This window comes from Pelodiscus sinensis, chromosome 7, assembly GCF_052426305.1.
Source record: "Pelodiscus sinensis isolate ZL-2025 chromosome 7, ASM5242630v1, whole genome shotgun sequence".
NCBI lineage: Eukaryota > Metazoa > Chordata > Testudines > Trionychidae > Pelodiscus > Pelodiscus sinensis.
The window spans coordinates 69,183,769-69,200,077 of NC_143058.1; the positions used below are offsets into that span (position 1 = coordinate 69,183,769).

Here is a 16,309-nt window from a genome sequence, read left to right on the forward strand (position 1 = left end):
TTAGGACAGTTGCTCATCTATACAGGCTATCTCTGTGTGTGTTGTCTGTCTGTATAAAAATATCCTTGGTCTACATCAGACTAGGGATGTGACCAAGAAACTGGTTACCTGGTGAGAACCATTATCTTAACGGGTGATAAACTGGTGCATGGGACCATCCCCCTGCCCATGGCCCACTGTGGTCGGAGAGCTGCTTCAGCCCCACTGTGCTGTAACTGGGCTGGGCGCAGTTCCCCACCCAGGATCCCGCTTCGTTGGTTAACCAGTTAAACCTAATGCTTAACTGGGTAAGTGATTCAATGGGATTTTATATCCTCCATGGGACCAGTCAGAGGTTTTTAAACACACTTTTGTCTTGGTAGGAAGACATTGGACTGCTTGGCAGTTGTGTCCCCTCCCCTTGCTCTTTTTTTCCTCAGTCCTTTTGTTGCCACGTCTCAGCATCCTGGAACAATCTTGGGAGAAGCAGGAGGCTCTAGGCTCTCCCTGAAGAAGAGTTCAAGGCAACAGAAAGGTCAGCTCTACACTGCAGCTGTTGCACTGTGCTTTGTTCTGCCCCGAAGACTGAGGAGTTGGGGAGTCGGTAGCCCTTGCTAATGTTTTCCTGGGGTCAGAATCAGCTGTTTGTTATATGCTGATGCCGAGGGCACTGGTGTCTGGTGAACAGTGTGACGGGGTGAATCACAGAAGCCCCCTTAGGGTTGTCCCCTGGTGTACAGATCATGTCACTGACACCCACCTTCCTGCTCTCTGGGGCTTCACACCACTCTGTCCTGCTCGGCCAGATCCTTTGGTCTCCTCCAGGCAAGGTACAGAGTTGGGGTAACTGCCTCCCTCCTCAGCACACACCAGCTCCTACCTGTTGCCCCCACTCTCGGTTATCCTATAAAATCCCTACTATATAGCTAGTCATTTTCACTGTTTCCTGTATGAGACTCGACAGTTTAATTTATTTGTGTGTGTCTATTATGCAGTGACAGGGAAATGAAATACATGTGAATGTGATTGCAAAAAGCACAAAAAAGACGGAGGCCGAGGGCCAGGTCGGGCAGCTAAAGTTACTTAAACTCCTAGATCTTAAATTATTAGTGTTGTTGATAACTTTGCCTTTAATTTCACAGATGTTTTCTACGGTGAATAGACTGAAGTGATGGTAAGGGCCACTTCTTTAGCTACCCTGAAATTGCCAGTGTGAACAGGTCCAGAGTTGCATACGCTGTCAGGAGAGCTTTGGGTATGGGACACTAACATGTTCTTTCACTGCGGAGGCAGCAGTGAAGGGGTGGGAGGTGGGGAGGAACTTACATATGTTGCCAATAATAGCTGCTGTGCAATAGGTAGGACCCTACCGAATTTCCAGCCATGAAAAATGTGCCATGGACCATGAAATTTAATCTCCCTACTGAAATCTGGCACCCAGCCAAGAGCTCCTACCCTGCTCGGGGCTCCAGCTGCTAGTCTGCAAGGGGTGAAGAGGAATGAGACTTCCTCTGCCCCTGCTGGGGCCGCTCTTGGGGTGGGTCAGACACACCTCTGGGATATTTCCCAGCTGCAGGAAGCTCTGTGGCTTCAGCTGTCACTCCCCCCCTCACCACAGGGAGACTGCCACTCCAGCTGTTGCATCTTCCCTCCTCCCCTCTCCCTGCCTGTGGGACTGCTGCAGCTTCATAACCTTCCTCTCTGGTTGCCCAGTTCTGAAGGCCATGCCTCTGCCAGCAGCAGGGCAGAAATGAGGGTGACAATCCATAACTCCCCAGCAACAGCCTTGCGGGTCTGACTCCCGCGGTAACAACGCTGTGAAATTTCAGATGTAAACATCTGAAAAAATGAAATGTGCTAATTTTAACCCCCCAGCCCTGAAATGGACTCTGAATTTGGTAGAGTCCTAGCAATAAGTAAGAGGTATATTATCTGATGGTCACCAGCTTCCTGTAGATGTGCAATGCTTGATTATTTGCATCATATTTTGGGGTGTTTGGGTGGCATGGGAAACCTATGATCATGCCCTTAATATGAATGGTATTATACTTCCCCCTTTGAAGAGGGGTGAGTGACTTCTCACCGTACGTGTTTTGCTTGGCTTTTGACTCTCTTGGTGCATTGGCTTCTTTTTATAGTACTGTTTGGTGCTCATTAAAGTATTCAGATTTGCTGCAGGTTCCTTTAGCTGATTCCTAAAAAATGTTTGTGAAATCATAGAACACCAGAACTGGGACCTGAGAGGTCATCAAGTTCAGTCCCCTGCCTTCCCAGCAGGACTAAGCACCATGTAGATCATCCCTGATAGATGTTTGTATTCTATTGATTATTTTAAGACTGTTCACCTTGTGTGTACATTTACTGTAATTTTCATATCCAACCTGACATTTTGTATCTAAGTCTTAATGCACAGTGTTGCCTAGATAAAATAGTCTTCGCTTCAATGAATTTGTATTCATTGCTTATTGGAGATTGCAAAATTATGGTAATCTGTCATACTTAGTCAGAATTTTTGGATGTTAGCATGTGGTCGTTTAAACGATTAACTGATAAGCCTGTTCTCTCTCTCTCTCTCTCACACACACCCCTTGCTGCCTCAGGATCAGAGACAGCAGCGGGAGAGAAGGGGAGGCAGAAGCTGGTGCCCGTTTTTAACCCAGCTCCCCTTGCATACTGGTGTGTCTCCTCCACAAGCTGCTTCCCACAAAGGCAACAGTATGGAGGTAGGGGAAGGAAGGGAAGCCAGTGTTTGGGGAACCAGCTTTTACCCTGAGCACCGGATTCCATGATGCTACCTGCACCACCTCTGATAGAGAGGCAGTAGTGTGGGGAGGGCGGAAGCTGATACGCATGGGGAGCCATCTTTTAAACAATGCATGCCAGATTCTGTGGAGCTGCCTCCTTCCCACACTGTTGCTGCTGTATCAGAGGAAGCAGGGTGGTAGGCGGGAGTCGGCTTAAAAGCCAGCTCTCCGTGAGCTGCCTGCCCTCTTGCGTGTAAACTACGTAACTGCTGAATTTTTTTTTAGCACTTACACATTTACAAAAATAAATGTTCACTTACATCCCTAGAAGTGACATCATTATAGATGTCTGACTTTGGCCTCACTCACCTTACTTCCAATAATAGGAACATTTATTTTGGGTTTTAAAATATCACCCTCCTCAATGTTAAAGATATAAAGGAAAAATGAGGAAACTGACCAGGAAGAGAACAGGGATGGTGGTGTGGGATACAGATAGTGTACTCTCAGGATGATGAGGAAGATTAATAGGGAGGGAACTAGCAAATGGGTGTGGGAGAGTTCAGAAGAGGTTTGGGGGAAAATTTGACTAGCAGAGGGCAAGTGGTTTTTTATTTTCCCCGAGTTAACTTCTTGTTTTACTAAAATTTAAAAATTTACATTGTAAACTTTACAAAACTCTGTTTTCATTTGGTGTCTCCAAGCTAGCTTGATACAGCTGTAAATGGGAGTGTAAGTAAATTTAGAGTTTGCCATTTAAGTCCTAAAGCCTTGAAACTACAAAGTTTCAGTGCCCCTTTGAATCTCTCAGATCAGTAATTTGTTCAGAAAACTAACCAAAGCAAAAGTCAATCTTGCGTTTCTATAAAAAAAGCAAAACATAATTAACACATGTCACTTTTAACCAATTTACTTGTTTTGTTTCTATGAGTACCATACCATGCACAGCATTGGCCAGTGCTGACTAGTAGCAGTGAAGTTTTGTTTTTAAGCTCGGCAACATTAGCTTTACTTAATTCATTCCATAAGAGTACCATTTCTTCATAGCTGAAGGGCAAGAACTTACAAATATAAGACACAGTCTACACTGGCACTCTACAGAGCAGAAAAAATATCTTCCCCTAGTAGCGCAGCAAGTTATGGTGATCTACTCACCTTGTGGGGGTGATTTACATAGAGCGCTGGAAGATATCTTGCCCAGCGCCAGTACTGTGACCACATTTTCAGTTTAAAGTGCTGCTGTGGTTGTGCTTTAAACTTGTAAGTGTAGCTAATGCCTGAATCTCTATTTAAGAAGTTGGCTGACTTGGAGAACACAATAGCTCGGGTCTATGGGAGCTGTTGGGGGGCGCAGCACCTTTAAAACGAGGTAGTTTAACTAAGTACCTAGCATTGATTTGAGCTCCAAAGCTTACAGATACATCTGTGAATGTCTTACCTGAAACTTTTCCTTTATCTGTGCAACATAGGACTTTTTGTTTCTCTACTGATTATATAGCGATGATTCTTCTTAGTATTTCTCCCGAGTTATCTTTCTTTAACAGTAGTAATATGTGGCATTTACAATGCACCGTGAGCTTTTAAACTGCCTTACAAAACCAAATGATTCTATTTTAATGTCCCTTTCCCACTATTCTATTCTTAATTATTCTATTGTTGTAAACCTAATTGCTCAATGTGTGGTTTTAATATTAGTGTTGCTCTTCTTAATAACTGTATAAGGAAAAATCTTTTTTTCCAGTTGCTTCTTCTCAGTCCTCTTTTTAAACTAAACCCATCCTGCAAGCCTGCTTAAATCCTCCATTGTGACAACTGTGCCAGTGTTGGATCCCAGAGAGGTGGCTTAAAACATTTGAATTGTTGAGTATTTTTGGATCATACAATTTCAATACAAGCCAAACTTTCTCAAGGCCAGCATATTGTGTCAGTTTTATTATCCGGATCAGTAATATCTTCCTGTTCTAAAGCTGATAGAAATGACCAATGATAGATACTATCGTGCTAGATTTCTGGAAAAAAAAGTTTAGGACCTCACAAGGTTTATTCAATTCTTTCTCAAATATTGTCAGTGCCGATCTATGTGAGTCATGCACAGTTCCAGCTTTGAATACTGAGGAAAGTGACTTGGTGCATCCCTTTTGTAAGTACCCCTTAGTTGAGCAGTACAGTATATGAATCAGTTACTGGCTTGGGCGCTCTTGGTCTTGAAATTCCATAGCAATGATGCATTTAGCATCTTAGGTGGTTTGTAATTTCAGAGTGGTAAATGGCTAGACTTAAATTTTAGGTGATAGTTGACCATATTAGGGTTTTGTGAGCGCTAAACTTTTTTTGGTCCTGAACCAGTATTTAATACATTCCATATTCGAGGAGGACTCTTTTTTTTTTTTTTAATGGTTCGTACAAAATAGTTGGAGAGAATAATCCCATGGAAAGTAAATATACAATTTAAAGTCAGACCGCTGGTTTCTAAAAGGTAGTTTGATGAGGAGGAGTGGAAAAGATGTACAAATCCAATCATACTTATGGCATGACTCTTGGGGGGAATTTAAATTTTTTTAACTAAATCAGGAGCGGAGGATTTTTTTCTCCAATATACAAGGAAATGCACTCCTGTTTGTATAGCAAGACTGACCTAGCACAGTTGTCTACCATAGTCCAGCATGATTGAGACAGTTTTCACATATCGATGTGACTTTCTGAGATTCCCAGGTTTGGTTACGGTTGGGAATCTGGTAACTATTAACTTTTGTTAACCTGCAGCTCCACTGTAAGTTTTCTTGGTTGAACTTCAAATAACATCAGAAATGCCTTGTGTCTTGGTTGACGACTTGAGGGATATTTGAACCACAGCTCAGAAATAAAATAGTGCAGAATTTATCTCATGGTTCTGTTTGCAAATAAGAAGTAAAAAGATAGTTTGGTCTGAGCAGTTTCAGATTAGTTTTATGGGAAGTAATATACAAGTGATAGTAGTAAACACGCAAACAGTTTCTTTAACACTGACCACATAAACTAGTAATTCCCTAGAGAAACGTATTTAACCCAGGTTTCCTAAGAAAATGAGAACAAAACTAGGATTTGTTGTATATAAGGTGATGATGACAGCCTGGCTACTTAGTAATAAGTGGTCACTTCTCATTAGTATGGCTAGCCTACTATTACAGAGTTACATGGCTGTTACACACAAACAAGTTTTGAGATTATTGTGCATGATGTCATAAGGCTGCTCATCTGTCCATAGTTCAGCATTTACAGTGCTGTCTATGATCCATTTTTTTCATCTTGTAAAAACGTTTACATGTGAGCATGAATTCCTCGGCTTGATCTTGGTCCTCAATTTTCTCCTGTCTGCATTACGGAAGTTTAGAGTCTCTTTGTTCTCCCAAGGTATGTCTGCATAGTAAAGAGAAACCTGTGGCTGTCCTGCCCCAGCTGATTTAGGCTTGTGGGCTCTGACTGAGGGGTAAGATAGTTCCAGAGCTCAGGTTCCAGCCTGAACTTGGATGTCTACACAGCAGTGAAACAGTCCTGCTGCCCAAGCCCGTGAGCCTCGGTGGGCTGGCGTGGGCCAGCCGTGGGTTGTGGTTTTTTTTTTTTCAGTGTAAACGTCTCAATAGTTTCATAGCCGTAATTTTCTGTTTGAATTAAAAAGCTTTGTCTATAGTTTCAGCAAATGCAGTTGGAAGTAAATTATTGTCTGCACTTAAGTTGAAAGGACTTAAGAAAAGAAATGCTTTGACAAAGAGCAGTAAAGGTATAATTCTGCTGTGATTGGACAGTAGGCAATCCAGACTGTAATGCCCTCCCTTCCTCAAAATGGAAAATATAATGTATAGGTAGCTTTGTCTTCTGATTTAAGTCAGTGAAGTAATTTTATGTTTAAAAATCCAAAAAGATTGTTTGGAATAGAGGAGGGAAGGTAAAGATGGGGGAGAAATGAATCAAATTACAATGTGACAGTAAGCCCATAAAAAGCAATGACTTTTTATGAATGATTGAGCCTCCTAAAAATCAATAGAAAGCTGGGTTTTGCATACACTTGAACACATTTTTACTATAATCAAAAAGTCTGGATGCAGACTAGATACCACATCATGGATTGTATGCATAAATTGCAATTTAGATTTTTTTTTCAGTTTTAAAAACAATTGCTTCTTATAAATAAAAGCTCTTCATTAAGTCCCTAAAAACTTCCTTACCTAGGAACTTCTGGATTGGGCCCTGAATTAAAAATATATCTATATGAATTACATTCATATAAAAATTTTTTACTTGTTTCTAGCTCATCTTCCATGAAAACAATAAATAAAGGAATCATGGGTTTTGGCATGTTATAATCTTGTTACTCTGAATTGCCCCTCGATAGCTGATGTATGGCAAACAAGGGCTGTGTCTTAGGACATTAGGGATTATGTTTTGGGTGCCTTTGCTTTATGTCCACATTGCTTTGAATTATTGTTGTGACTTCTGACCTTTCTAGATTTAAAAATACCACATTTTGAAAAATGTTTAATAAAAATGACTCTCTGTGTATTTATGTTCGAGTGTGATATTCAGCCAAACTCCTGGGTGGCTCGTAAAATGTGAATAAATAGAACCTTTTTAAATTACTCGTGCTCATATTGCTTTTTCTCTCCCAACAGAGGAAAATGGCCAAAATGGAGGTGAAGACATCACTTCTAGACAACATGATTGGAGTGGGAGATATGGTCCTTTTAGAGCCTCTTAATGAAGATTCATTCATTAACAACCTCAAAAAACGCTTTGACCACAGTGAAATATATGTAAGTATATTTTGCACAAATACCTCTTTAGAGGGCTATTTAGTCCCCTCTTTTTAAGAGTGGTTAGAATGATGTTGTGTGTAGGGGGTATATGTCAACTGGACACCGTGGTAGGTATGTAAGAGACTAGTCCACTGTCCGATAAGCAGAATCACATTATGTTGTAAGGATGGGATTTGGATCCCATCACTTTTAAAAGAAGACACTGGGGAATCAACAATGTAAATAGTATGGATGTAAAATCCCATTCAATCAGTTAACTGGTTAAATGTTATTGTTAACAGGTTAACCACTTACATGGTGGTGCGCTTCAAGCAATAACCCCTGCAACTTCATGCAATAAAAGAGTTGTGTACCATATCTAGTTACAGTTTATCCTCAAATCCACTTTATATTTAATTGTTCAAAATATTATTTGATGTGTTTCCTGATATGCTGTCAATCCCTCCATGATTTAATTACACTTTCTCCTTTCGATCCTGTGATCATACTTTATCTGCATTGCTTGTGTTATTTCATCTCTTTTCACTGCCTTTGAATCTCTCTATTTCCCTACATTATGTGTTCTCTCTGCTCCATTATATATTTGTGATTTTCAGAATCACTCTTGCACTTTCTTCTCCCACCGATATCCAAACACATACTGTTTCCAATATCTGCTCACTTAAGCCTTACCCTCCCACCCACCCTTTTCACATACAGGCAGTCCCCGGGTTAAGTACAAGATAGGGACTGTAGGTTTGTTCTTAAGTTGAATCTGTATGTAAGTCGGAACTGGCGTCCAGATTCAGCCGCTGCTGAAACTGACCGCCAGTTCTGACTTACATACAGATTCAACTTAAGAACCCCAAGCGTCCCCAAGTCAGCTGCTGCTGAAACTGATCAGCGGCTGATTCCAGGAAGCCTGGGGCAGAGCAACTCTGCCTCGGGCTTCCTGACTTGGGGACGCCTGGGGACAGAGCAGCTGGGGTGCTGCTGGGTTGCTCCAGTAGCGCCTCTCCTCGGCGCTACTGGACCAACCCGGCAGCACCCCAGCTGCTCCGCCCCAGGCGTCCTGATTCAGCCACTGCTGAAACTGACCAGCAGCGGCTGAATCAGGACTCCTGGGGCAGAGCAGCTGGGGTGCTGCCGGGTTGGTCCAGTAGCGCCGAGGAGAGGCGCTGCGGGACCAACCGGCAGCGCCCCAGCTGCTCTGCCCTAGGGTTCACAACAAAAGCCTGGTCTGCTGGGGGAGGGGGGCACACTAGCTGCACGCCCCCCCCCAGCAGACCAGGGGCACCGGGAGCAAAGCCGCAGCCGCGGCAGGGTCCTGCGCCTCTGAGGCTTTGCCTGAGCAAAGCCTCAGAAGTGCGGGAACCTGCCGCTGCTGCGGCTTTGCTCCCGGTGCCCCTGGTCTGCTGGGGACGGTACCCAGCAGACCAGGGGCACCGGGAGCAGCTTTTCTCGCCCCGGAGGTCGAGGTGGCGGGAGGTGGAGGCTGCCTGCGAGCTCCGGGGCGAGAGAGCCCCGTTTGTAAGTGCGGATCCGGCGTAAGTCGGGGACTGCCTGTATAAGGCTTGAAGAAATGACTAGTCACCTGATCGCCAAGGACTAAAGCAAGACAAGTAGCTTTCATTATCACAGGCAGTGTTGAGGGGTGGAGCCAAGTTGTCCTGGAGATGCAGGGAGAAGAGAACAATTCCTTTCAAGGTGCTGTTTGAGGAATTCTCTCCTTCAGGAGCTGTCAGAGACTACAAGTGACCAGGGCTGGTCCTAACCAATTGGCGGCCCCGGACAAATGTCTTTTCGTGGCCCTTACAACAATATGCCATGTTAGCCTGAATATTTGAAAAATGTTCTTTGATCCTTAAGTTTGCATATATGATAATGAAATATTTTAAAGAAGCATTTTCAAATTATTTTTAATTATTAAAGGCAGTTAAGGTTTGGTTTCGCCCTGGGTGACAAAATTCCTTGCTCTGGCATTGCATCTCATTTTCGTTGAAAAGAATTAGAGACCTTTACCTACACTTTTCTGACTGTCGGCCGAGGCGCACTGCTGATATCACTTCTGAAGAATGAGAACTTATCTAGTGTGGTTGGTTGATTTGCTCTTTGAAAAAAGGCAACAAAAAATTGCCACAGTGATTTTTTTTTTTTTAAATGCAACTAATAGGGTTCCTACCTTCCAACCGTGCCTGCTACCTCGTGCCCTGGGCCTGGCTGGGAAATACAGACACTAAGGCCATGGTCACCAACCAGTAGATCGCGATCTACCGGTAGATCTCAGGGGCTCTAAGAGTAGCTCTTGAGCCCTCTCTGAACTGCGTGCCTGTGCAGTACATTTACATTAGATTTCCTCATTTGAGGAGCAGCTACTCACCAAGCAACAACACAGGTGAGTAGCTGCAAGGAATGGTGGGAGCTGGGAGGTCGGGAGGGCTGAAACACCCCAGCCAGCTGACTCTGGCTTTCAGCTGAAAGAGGCTGCCCCGCGCTCCAGCTGATCGGGCTGCTTCCCCTCTGCGCCTGCCCACATGGAACTTGCTGCGCCATGGTCAGCTGGCCGGGCAGCCGCTTCTCTTTGCTCCAACCCGGCTGCCCTGCAGTCAGTCCGGAGGGAGCGCGGGTCGGAGGCTTCCCTCTTTGGCTGGTGTAGGGAGCTCCCTGCCCCCCAACCTTGTTCCCTCTTCTCTGCCCCAAACCTGTCCCCCGCCCTCCTGGCCTCCTGTTCCCCCTCTCTTGTCCCCCCACCCTGTTGCAGAAACCTGCCCCCCCCTGCAGAAACTTGTTCCCCGGCACCCTGCCCCCCCTGCAGAAACCAGTTCCCTCTGGCACCTTGTCTCCTACTGCAGATACCTGTCCCCCTGCCTTCCCCTCTACAGAAACCTGTCCCCCTACTCCCCTCTGCAGAAACCTGTCCCCCCCAGCACCCTGTCCCCTGCTGCAGAAACCTGTCCTGGAACCCTGCCCCCTCTCCCCTGCCCCCACTGGCACCCTGTTCCCTGCCCCAGAACCCACTAGTACCCCTCCCCAGTACTATGTTCCCTGCTCCCAAATGACTTTTCTATCGGTCAGTGACCCCTGACTGAAGGCAGGTTCCCTGCCATTCTCATAAATAAAGACAATGCAGAAACTTTTTGTGTTTAACATAGCATTTTATTTAAAAATGAAGCCTGGCCAACAAACCCCCAATTGGGGCCAAACCCCCATCTGGCCACAACTACTCCTGCATTTCCCCTTCCCCAGATGCTAGATCTGAGCTTATCAAACACCCTGCCCTGAGCCCCTCTCATACCCCAACCCAAATTCCTGCACCCTCACATCCACAAGCCTGTAGCTTGCTTAGTACCCCAACAGTGCCCAGCCTGGAGCCCCCTCCCCGAGCCAGTGTCCCTTTCTCCACCACCTCCTGCATCCAGATTTCCTTCCAGAGCTTGCACCTCTTACCCCTTCCCACACCCAAATCCCCCATTCCCACCCCAGAGACTACACATCCTGTCTCAACACAGCAAGGGTCCAGCTAGACTGCAGGAGTTTTTCAGGATTCTGGAGATATCCCAGAAAAACTCTTCTGCATCCAGGGTTGCGTTTGTTCTTCCGCTTTTTTAGTGGAAGAGCAAACAGGCTCTTTCAGTCACCCCTATATTCCCCTTTCCACAAGGAATAAGGTGGCTTCCAAAAGAAGGGTTTTTTCCTGACATTTGGTCCAGTCTAGACAGGCCAAATGTTGGAAAAAACTCTTCCTACAGAAGAATTAAAAAAAAAAAATCAGCAGTATAAGGATTGGGGATAGCAAGTGATGGAGAGGAAGAGAATAGAGAGGGCGGGGCTTCAAGGAAGGGGCGGGGCGGTAGGTCTTGGCTTGGTCTGTCATTTAAAAAGTGATCTTGGGTGTAAAAAGGTTGGAGACCACTGCACTAAGGGGAGCTGTCTGGAGACGTGAGACTCTCCCAGGAGTGTCTTGTGGGGAGAGATGTGCAGATGCGGGGAACCAGAGGTGGGTTCCTGGCACCAAAGAGTGAAAAGCAGTCTCAGTGCAGGGCAGTATGCTGGGCAGGGCAGGCGGGGCAGTTTTGCTGCAGAGAAAACTTGAAAAATATCTGGCCAAAGCTCATGCAATCTTTTCCATTATATATACAATTTGTTGTGTTACATTTTGGCGGACCCTTGAAAATGACGGCCCCGGGCGACCATCCGGCTCGCCCGCCCCAAGACCAGCTCTGCAAGTGACAATCAGGCATTTAATCACTAAAATGTAGAGCCTCCTTTGGCTCCTCCTAGATAGAGGAGGATGGGTGAGTGTGACTCTAGTAATCTAGCTTTCTCCCAGTCACCCCTCCCTCCCCCCAATGGACCTCCCAATGAATAGCACCCCCACAGTGCTTGCCTTTGCTACTGCTCACAACTTTCCAAGATATAGATAGTACATTGTAATTGACCTGATTCTTATCAGTTTCAGCAGTGACTATGGATTTCCAATAGGAGCTGTGAAAACTAACTAGGCTAATCAGTTCTCAGTCTGTTGCAGCAAGAAAAAACATGGAGACTAGAAGAGGTGCTGTCAGTGTTTGCATGCAGACTTAAGAACATAGTACAGTATTGGCTTATCTTCGGTTCATGTATGGAAGATTGTTTTCTTAACCATAAGGGCTAGAAATTTATTTTGTGAAGAAACCCTAGATTTTGATGCAGACACTTAGGAAAGATGTTTGGTCAGTTTGGTCAGTAGGGAGTAGATTTTTGAAGAATCTCAACATTAGGTGTCATAGAATGGAAAAAAATTGTATTTTAACTTTGGGAGACTGTACAGCAGGGGTGGGATGCTGACACGCAGAAAATTAGTTGGACCCAAACTAGTAGATTGTGTGCTCCAGCCTCATGGGGAGAACAAACTGGGGGAGGCGGGATAGAGGAAGTGGAGCACCAGCATGGACTCCCCAATGTTGAAGGGGAGGCCCCAAGCCTCAGGAGCCAGATCCAGGCAAGCCTTAGGATCCCCACCCCTTCTGTACAGTTTGTTTTGGAGATATGTCAAACTTGTATATCAACTGTCTAATTTTTTTAAAAAGTATACATTAAAAACTAGCTGAATTACACGCTGATTTAAAAAGTGCATTCTTTGAAGCACTTATATCAAGAGATTTCACTTTTCAAAATTCTAATTGTTGACTAAAGTGATGAAAGTATTACTGAAATATAATTAATTGTTTGCTTTGGCAAATAAGGGAAAGTGCCATTTTCTTCAGTAATAGAGGAACATTTGCCTTCCAGGAAAATCCTGACACTTAAATGCATTTTGTTGAAAAGTTGCTGCCAAGGAAAAAGATCTTGAAAACATGTTTAACTCCTGTTTTGGAGGCTGAATAAGAAGGAAATGATATTTCAACCAACTTTATCTACCACTTTATCGTTTAATCTTTAAAAACCACAATTTACTAATTTACCAATTAAAGATGGAACCTTTTAGATGAAAGCAGAGCACTTACTACAGTAAAATTCCAATTATCCAGCATCCAGTGGTCCGGCACTCCCAATAGTCCGGCACCAACTGGAACCCAGACGTGCTCTGGCCAGCCGGACAAATGGAGCTGCTGTGAACCCCATGGGCGCTCGTGGCTGGGAAAGAGAAGGGGAGAAGAGGAGAAGGGGATTTATACCCCTGTAATAGGTCTGCCAGGGCCTGCACTGTGTTCAGGTGGGGGGTGGGCGGGGAATGGAGCAGCGAGGGGCGAACCCTCCACCGTTTTGCAGGAAGGTGGGGGAAGCTCTGCGCTGACGACAGGCCAGCTAGGGAAACCCAGCTGCTGGCCTGCAAACAGCAGCAGTGGAGGAGAGGGGGTGAGAGGTAAGTCCCTGAACTTGCCCCGTTCCAGCTGCGCCCAGCCCCACGCCACCACCAAGAGTTTCCGGGAAGGGAGCAGGCTCCCCACCGCCCAGACTGCAATAGTTATCGCCGAGCAGGAGGGTGAGGGGCGGCATTGCGGGACCAAACTGGCAGCACCCCAGCTGCTCTCCTTTGCCACTTCCCCATGTCCGCTGCTGCCACTGCTGAAACTGACAAGTGGCGTTGGGGAAGCGGCAGAGCAGAGCCTTCCTCCAAAACGGCGGAGGGTTTGCCCCTCGCCGCGCCGTTCCCCGCCCACTCCCTGGGCGCAGTGCAGGTCCCAGCAGACCCGTCACGGCCCCCTGCTGGAGAACCTCCCGATACTCTGGCATATTTGATAATCTGGCACCACCTAGGTCCCAAAGGTGCCGGATTATCGGAAGTCTACTGTATATTAAAATATTTAACTCATAGTCCATAAAAGCAATAGCTGTTTCAAGGAAGTGCCAAGCAGTGTACTGTTGAGTATACTGGTTATCTGGTTTGTGATGTTTCATAATGTAATTCAAGGAATGTTATTCCTGTTCCAGATCAGTTGTATTTTGCTGCAATTTAAATTTCACCCTCACGATTTTGTTTCCTTCAGCTTCCTAAAATTTCATGTGGACATGAGTTTTGTTTATTGCTGAATTTCCTGTTTGTTTTTTAAAAGCAAAGAACCAGCCTCTCCCTTCCTACCACAACACTTAAGCCTGACAAATACATTTTTCACTTACTTATTTAGACTTAAGGTTGAGCACAATGAATCCCTTATTACATCTGGAAGTAATAAATGTATTAACATATAGGACCTCACGTTTTGCATGCTATCACGGGGAGCAAAATGAGACCACTGAAGAGCTACTGTTAGAGATGAACAAAGCCTGTTGAATGAACCTGGAGGCATTAGGAATGGACTTGCTCTTTCCTCATTCATTTGTAGATTCAAGTTCCTCCCTCATTTCAGTATTCAATTGTAGAGATTAAAAAAAAAAAACAACCAACCAAATAGCATTATCCATTCAATTGTTTTTTAATGCCTACAGCCATTAACTAAGGCTTTGTCAACATCCATTTTTAAACGGTTTCTGGTAAATTGACATGGTTTCTCTGAGCTATGTATTTGTTACAGCTTTACAGCCATGTTAAAAATCCTACTTACAACCCTCAAAGGGATTGGCCCGTGGGGAACAGGCTCTCTAACATGAATTATTTATGTATTTATTTTTTAAAGTTAATTTTGCAGTGAGCCAAGCCTGCTGCATAACCATGTTAGCTGGTCTTTCTAGAAAAGTTCATCATTGAAAATATGATGCTAACAAATCCATTGCCAAAGGATAAAGTAAATGGACTTTTTACAAGTTTCTTTCTCTGGAGGAAGGTGAAACACTCTTCTCCCCTGCAAAGCTGTTTTCATGTGGTTGGCTGGCAGATGTGAGGTTTTGTATATTCAGTGGCTATCTCCTTGCACTTCCTTGAAATTCCATCTCCTCACTACTGCAAATGGCACCAGCTAAGAGCTCAATGCTGCAGGACATAACGCGTCTACTATACACTTTGTAGGCACTGTGTAGATTCCAGTAAATTGGAACTTCTTTGGTTACATGCTTCAGGGAAGAGTCAAGATTTAGATCTGAGTGCATGTAGAATGTTTACTTCCAAAGTAAGAAGTGTAAATTACAGAATCATAGAGCTGGAAGAGATCTCAGGAGGTCATTGAGTCCAACCCCCTGCCCAAAGCAGGACCAACCCCAACTAAATCATTCCAGCCAGGACTTTGTCAAGCCGGGACATTAAAAACCTCTAGGGACGGAGATTCCACCACCTCCCTAGGTAGCCCATTCCAGTGCTTCACCACCCTCCTAGTGAAATAGTTTTTCCTAACATCCAACCTCGACCTCTCCCACTGTAACTTAAGTCCATTGCTCCTTGTTCTACCATCCCTCACTACTGAGAACAGCCCCTCTCTATCCTTTTTGGAATCTCCTTTCAGGAAGTTGAAGGCTGCTATGAAATCCCCCCTCACTCTTCTCTTCTGCAGACTAAACAAACCCAAATCCCTCAGTCTCATCTCATAGGTCATGCCCTCCAGCCCCCTAATCATTTTGGTCACCCAATGCAGATGCTTCTTACAGAAATTCAGGATTGGGGTGTGAGAAATGGCTGGATCCTTGGTTTTTCTTTGCTCTTTTAAAACAGCCTTCCACTTGGCAAATTCAAATGTCAGTGTTTGCATACCAGTGAATCCCTCTTTAATAGGTTACCAGTGAATCCCTCTTTAATAGGTTTACCACCAAGCATCCAGGTTCCAACCCAAATGGCTGGTTGAAAAGGGACAGTGGCGGCTTCATTCAGCACTGCTGACCTGGCAGTTAAAAGTCTGGTCAGCGGTACAGCAGAGCTAAGGCAAACTCTCTACCTGCCCTGGCTTCGTGTAGCTCCTGAAAGTGGCCAGCATGTCCCTACGGCCCCTGCATGCAGTAGTGACCAGGGAAGCTCCAGAAACTGCCCTCACTCTGAGCGGTGGCTTTGCAACTTCCGTTGGCTGGGAACCACAGTCAATGGGAGCTGTGGGGGGCTGCTGCTGGGAGCCACACAGAGTCAAGATAGGCAGGGAGCCTGCCTTAAGCCATTGCGTGGCCTGAGGTAAGTTGGTGCGCACACCCCAACCCTTTTCCCCAGCTGTGGGCTCTCTCCTGTACTCCAACCTTCCCTTTCTTGACCCACCGTAGGACAAGGCCTTGGGTCTTGGTTGTCAGATTTCTAATCACACCTACTCTTTAAACACAGTAATAAACATTTGTGTTTTGGTATCGTAGCTCTTACAGCAGAGGTGGGCAAAAAGGCCTCTGTGGGGTGGATCTGGCCTGCCTAGTGAGTTGATCTGGCCTGCAGAGGCCCTGCCATTTCCCCCACCCCCAGGCCGATCAGGGCCTGGGGTGGGCGGAAGCACG

General features: G+C 45.3%; 1 protein-coding gene across 4 annotated transcripts in view; it reads left to right on the top strand.

The window, feature by feature from the left end:
• MYO1B (myosin IB) overlaps positions 1-16,309 on the top strand; it is a 195,752-nt gene that overhangs the window by 18,672 nt on the left and 160,771 nt on the right. For all 4 annotated transcript variants that reach the window (XM_075934204.2, XM_075934205.2, XM_075934206.2 and 1 more), the window contains exon 2: positions 7,370-7,510. In XM_075934204.2, the coding sequence (XP_075790319.2) occupies positions 7,376-7,510 (135 nt within the window). In that variant the 5' untranslated portion in view covers positions 7,370-7,375. The remainder of the gene's footprint in view (positions 1-7,369; positions 7,511-16,309) is intronic.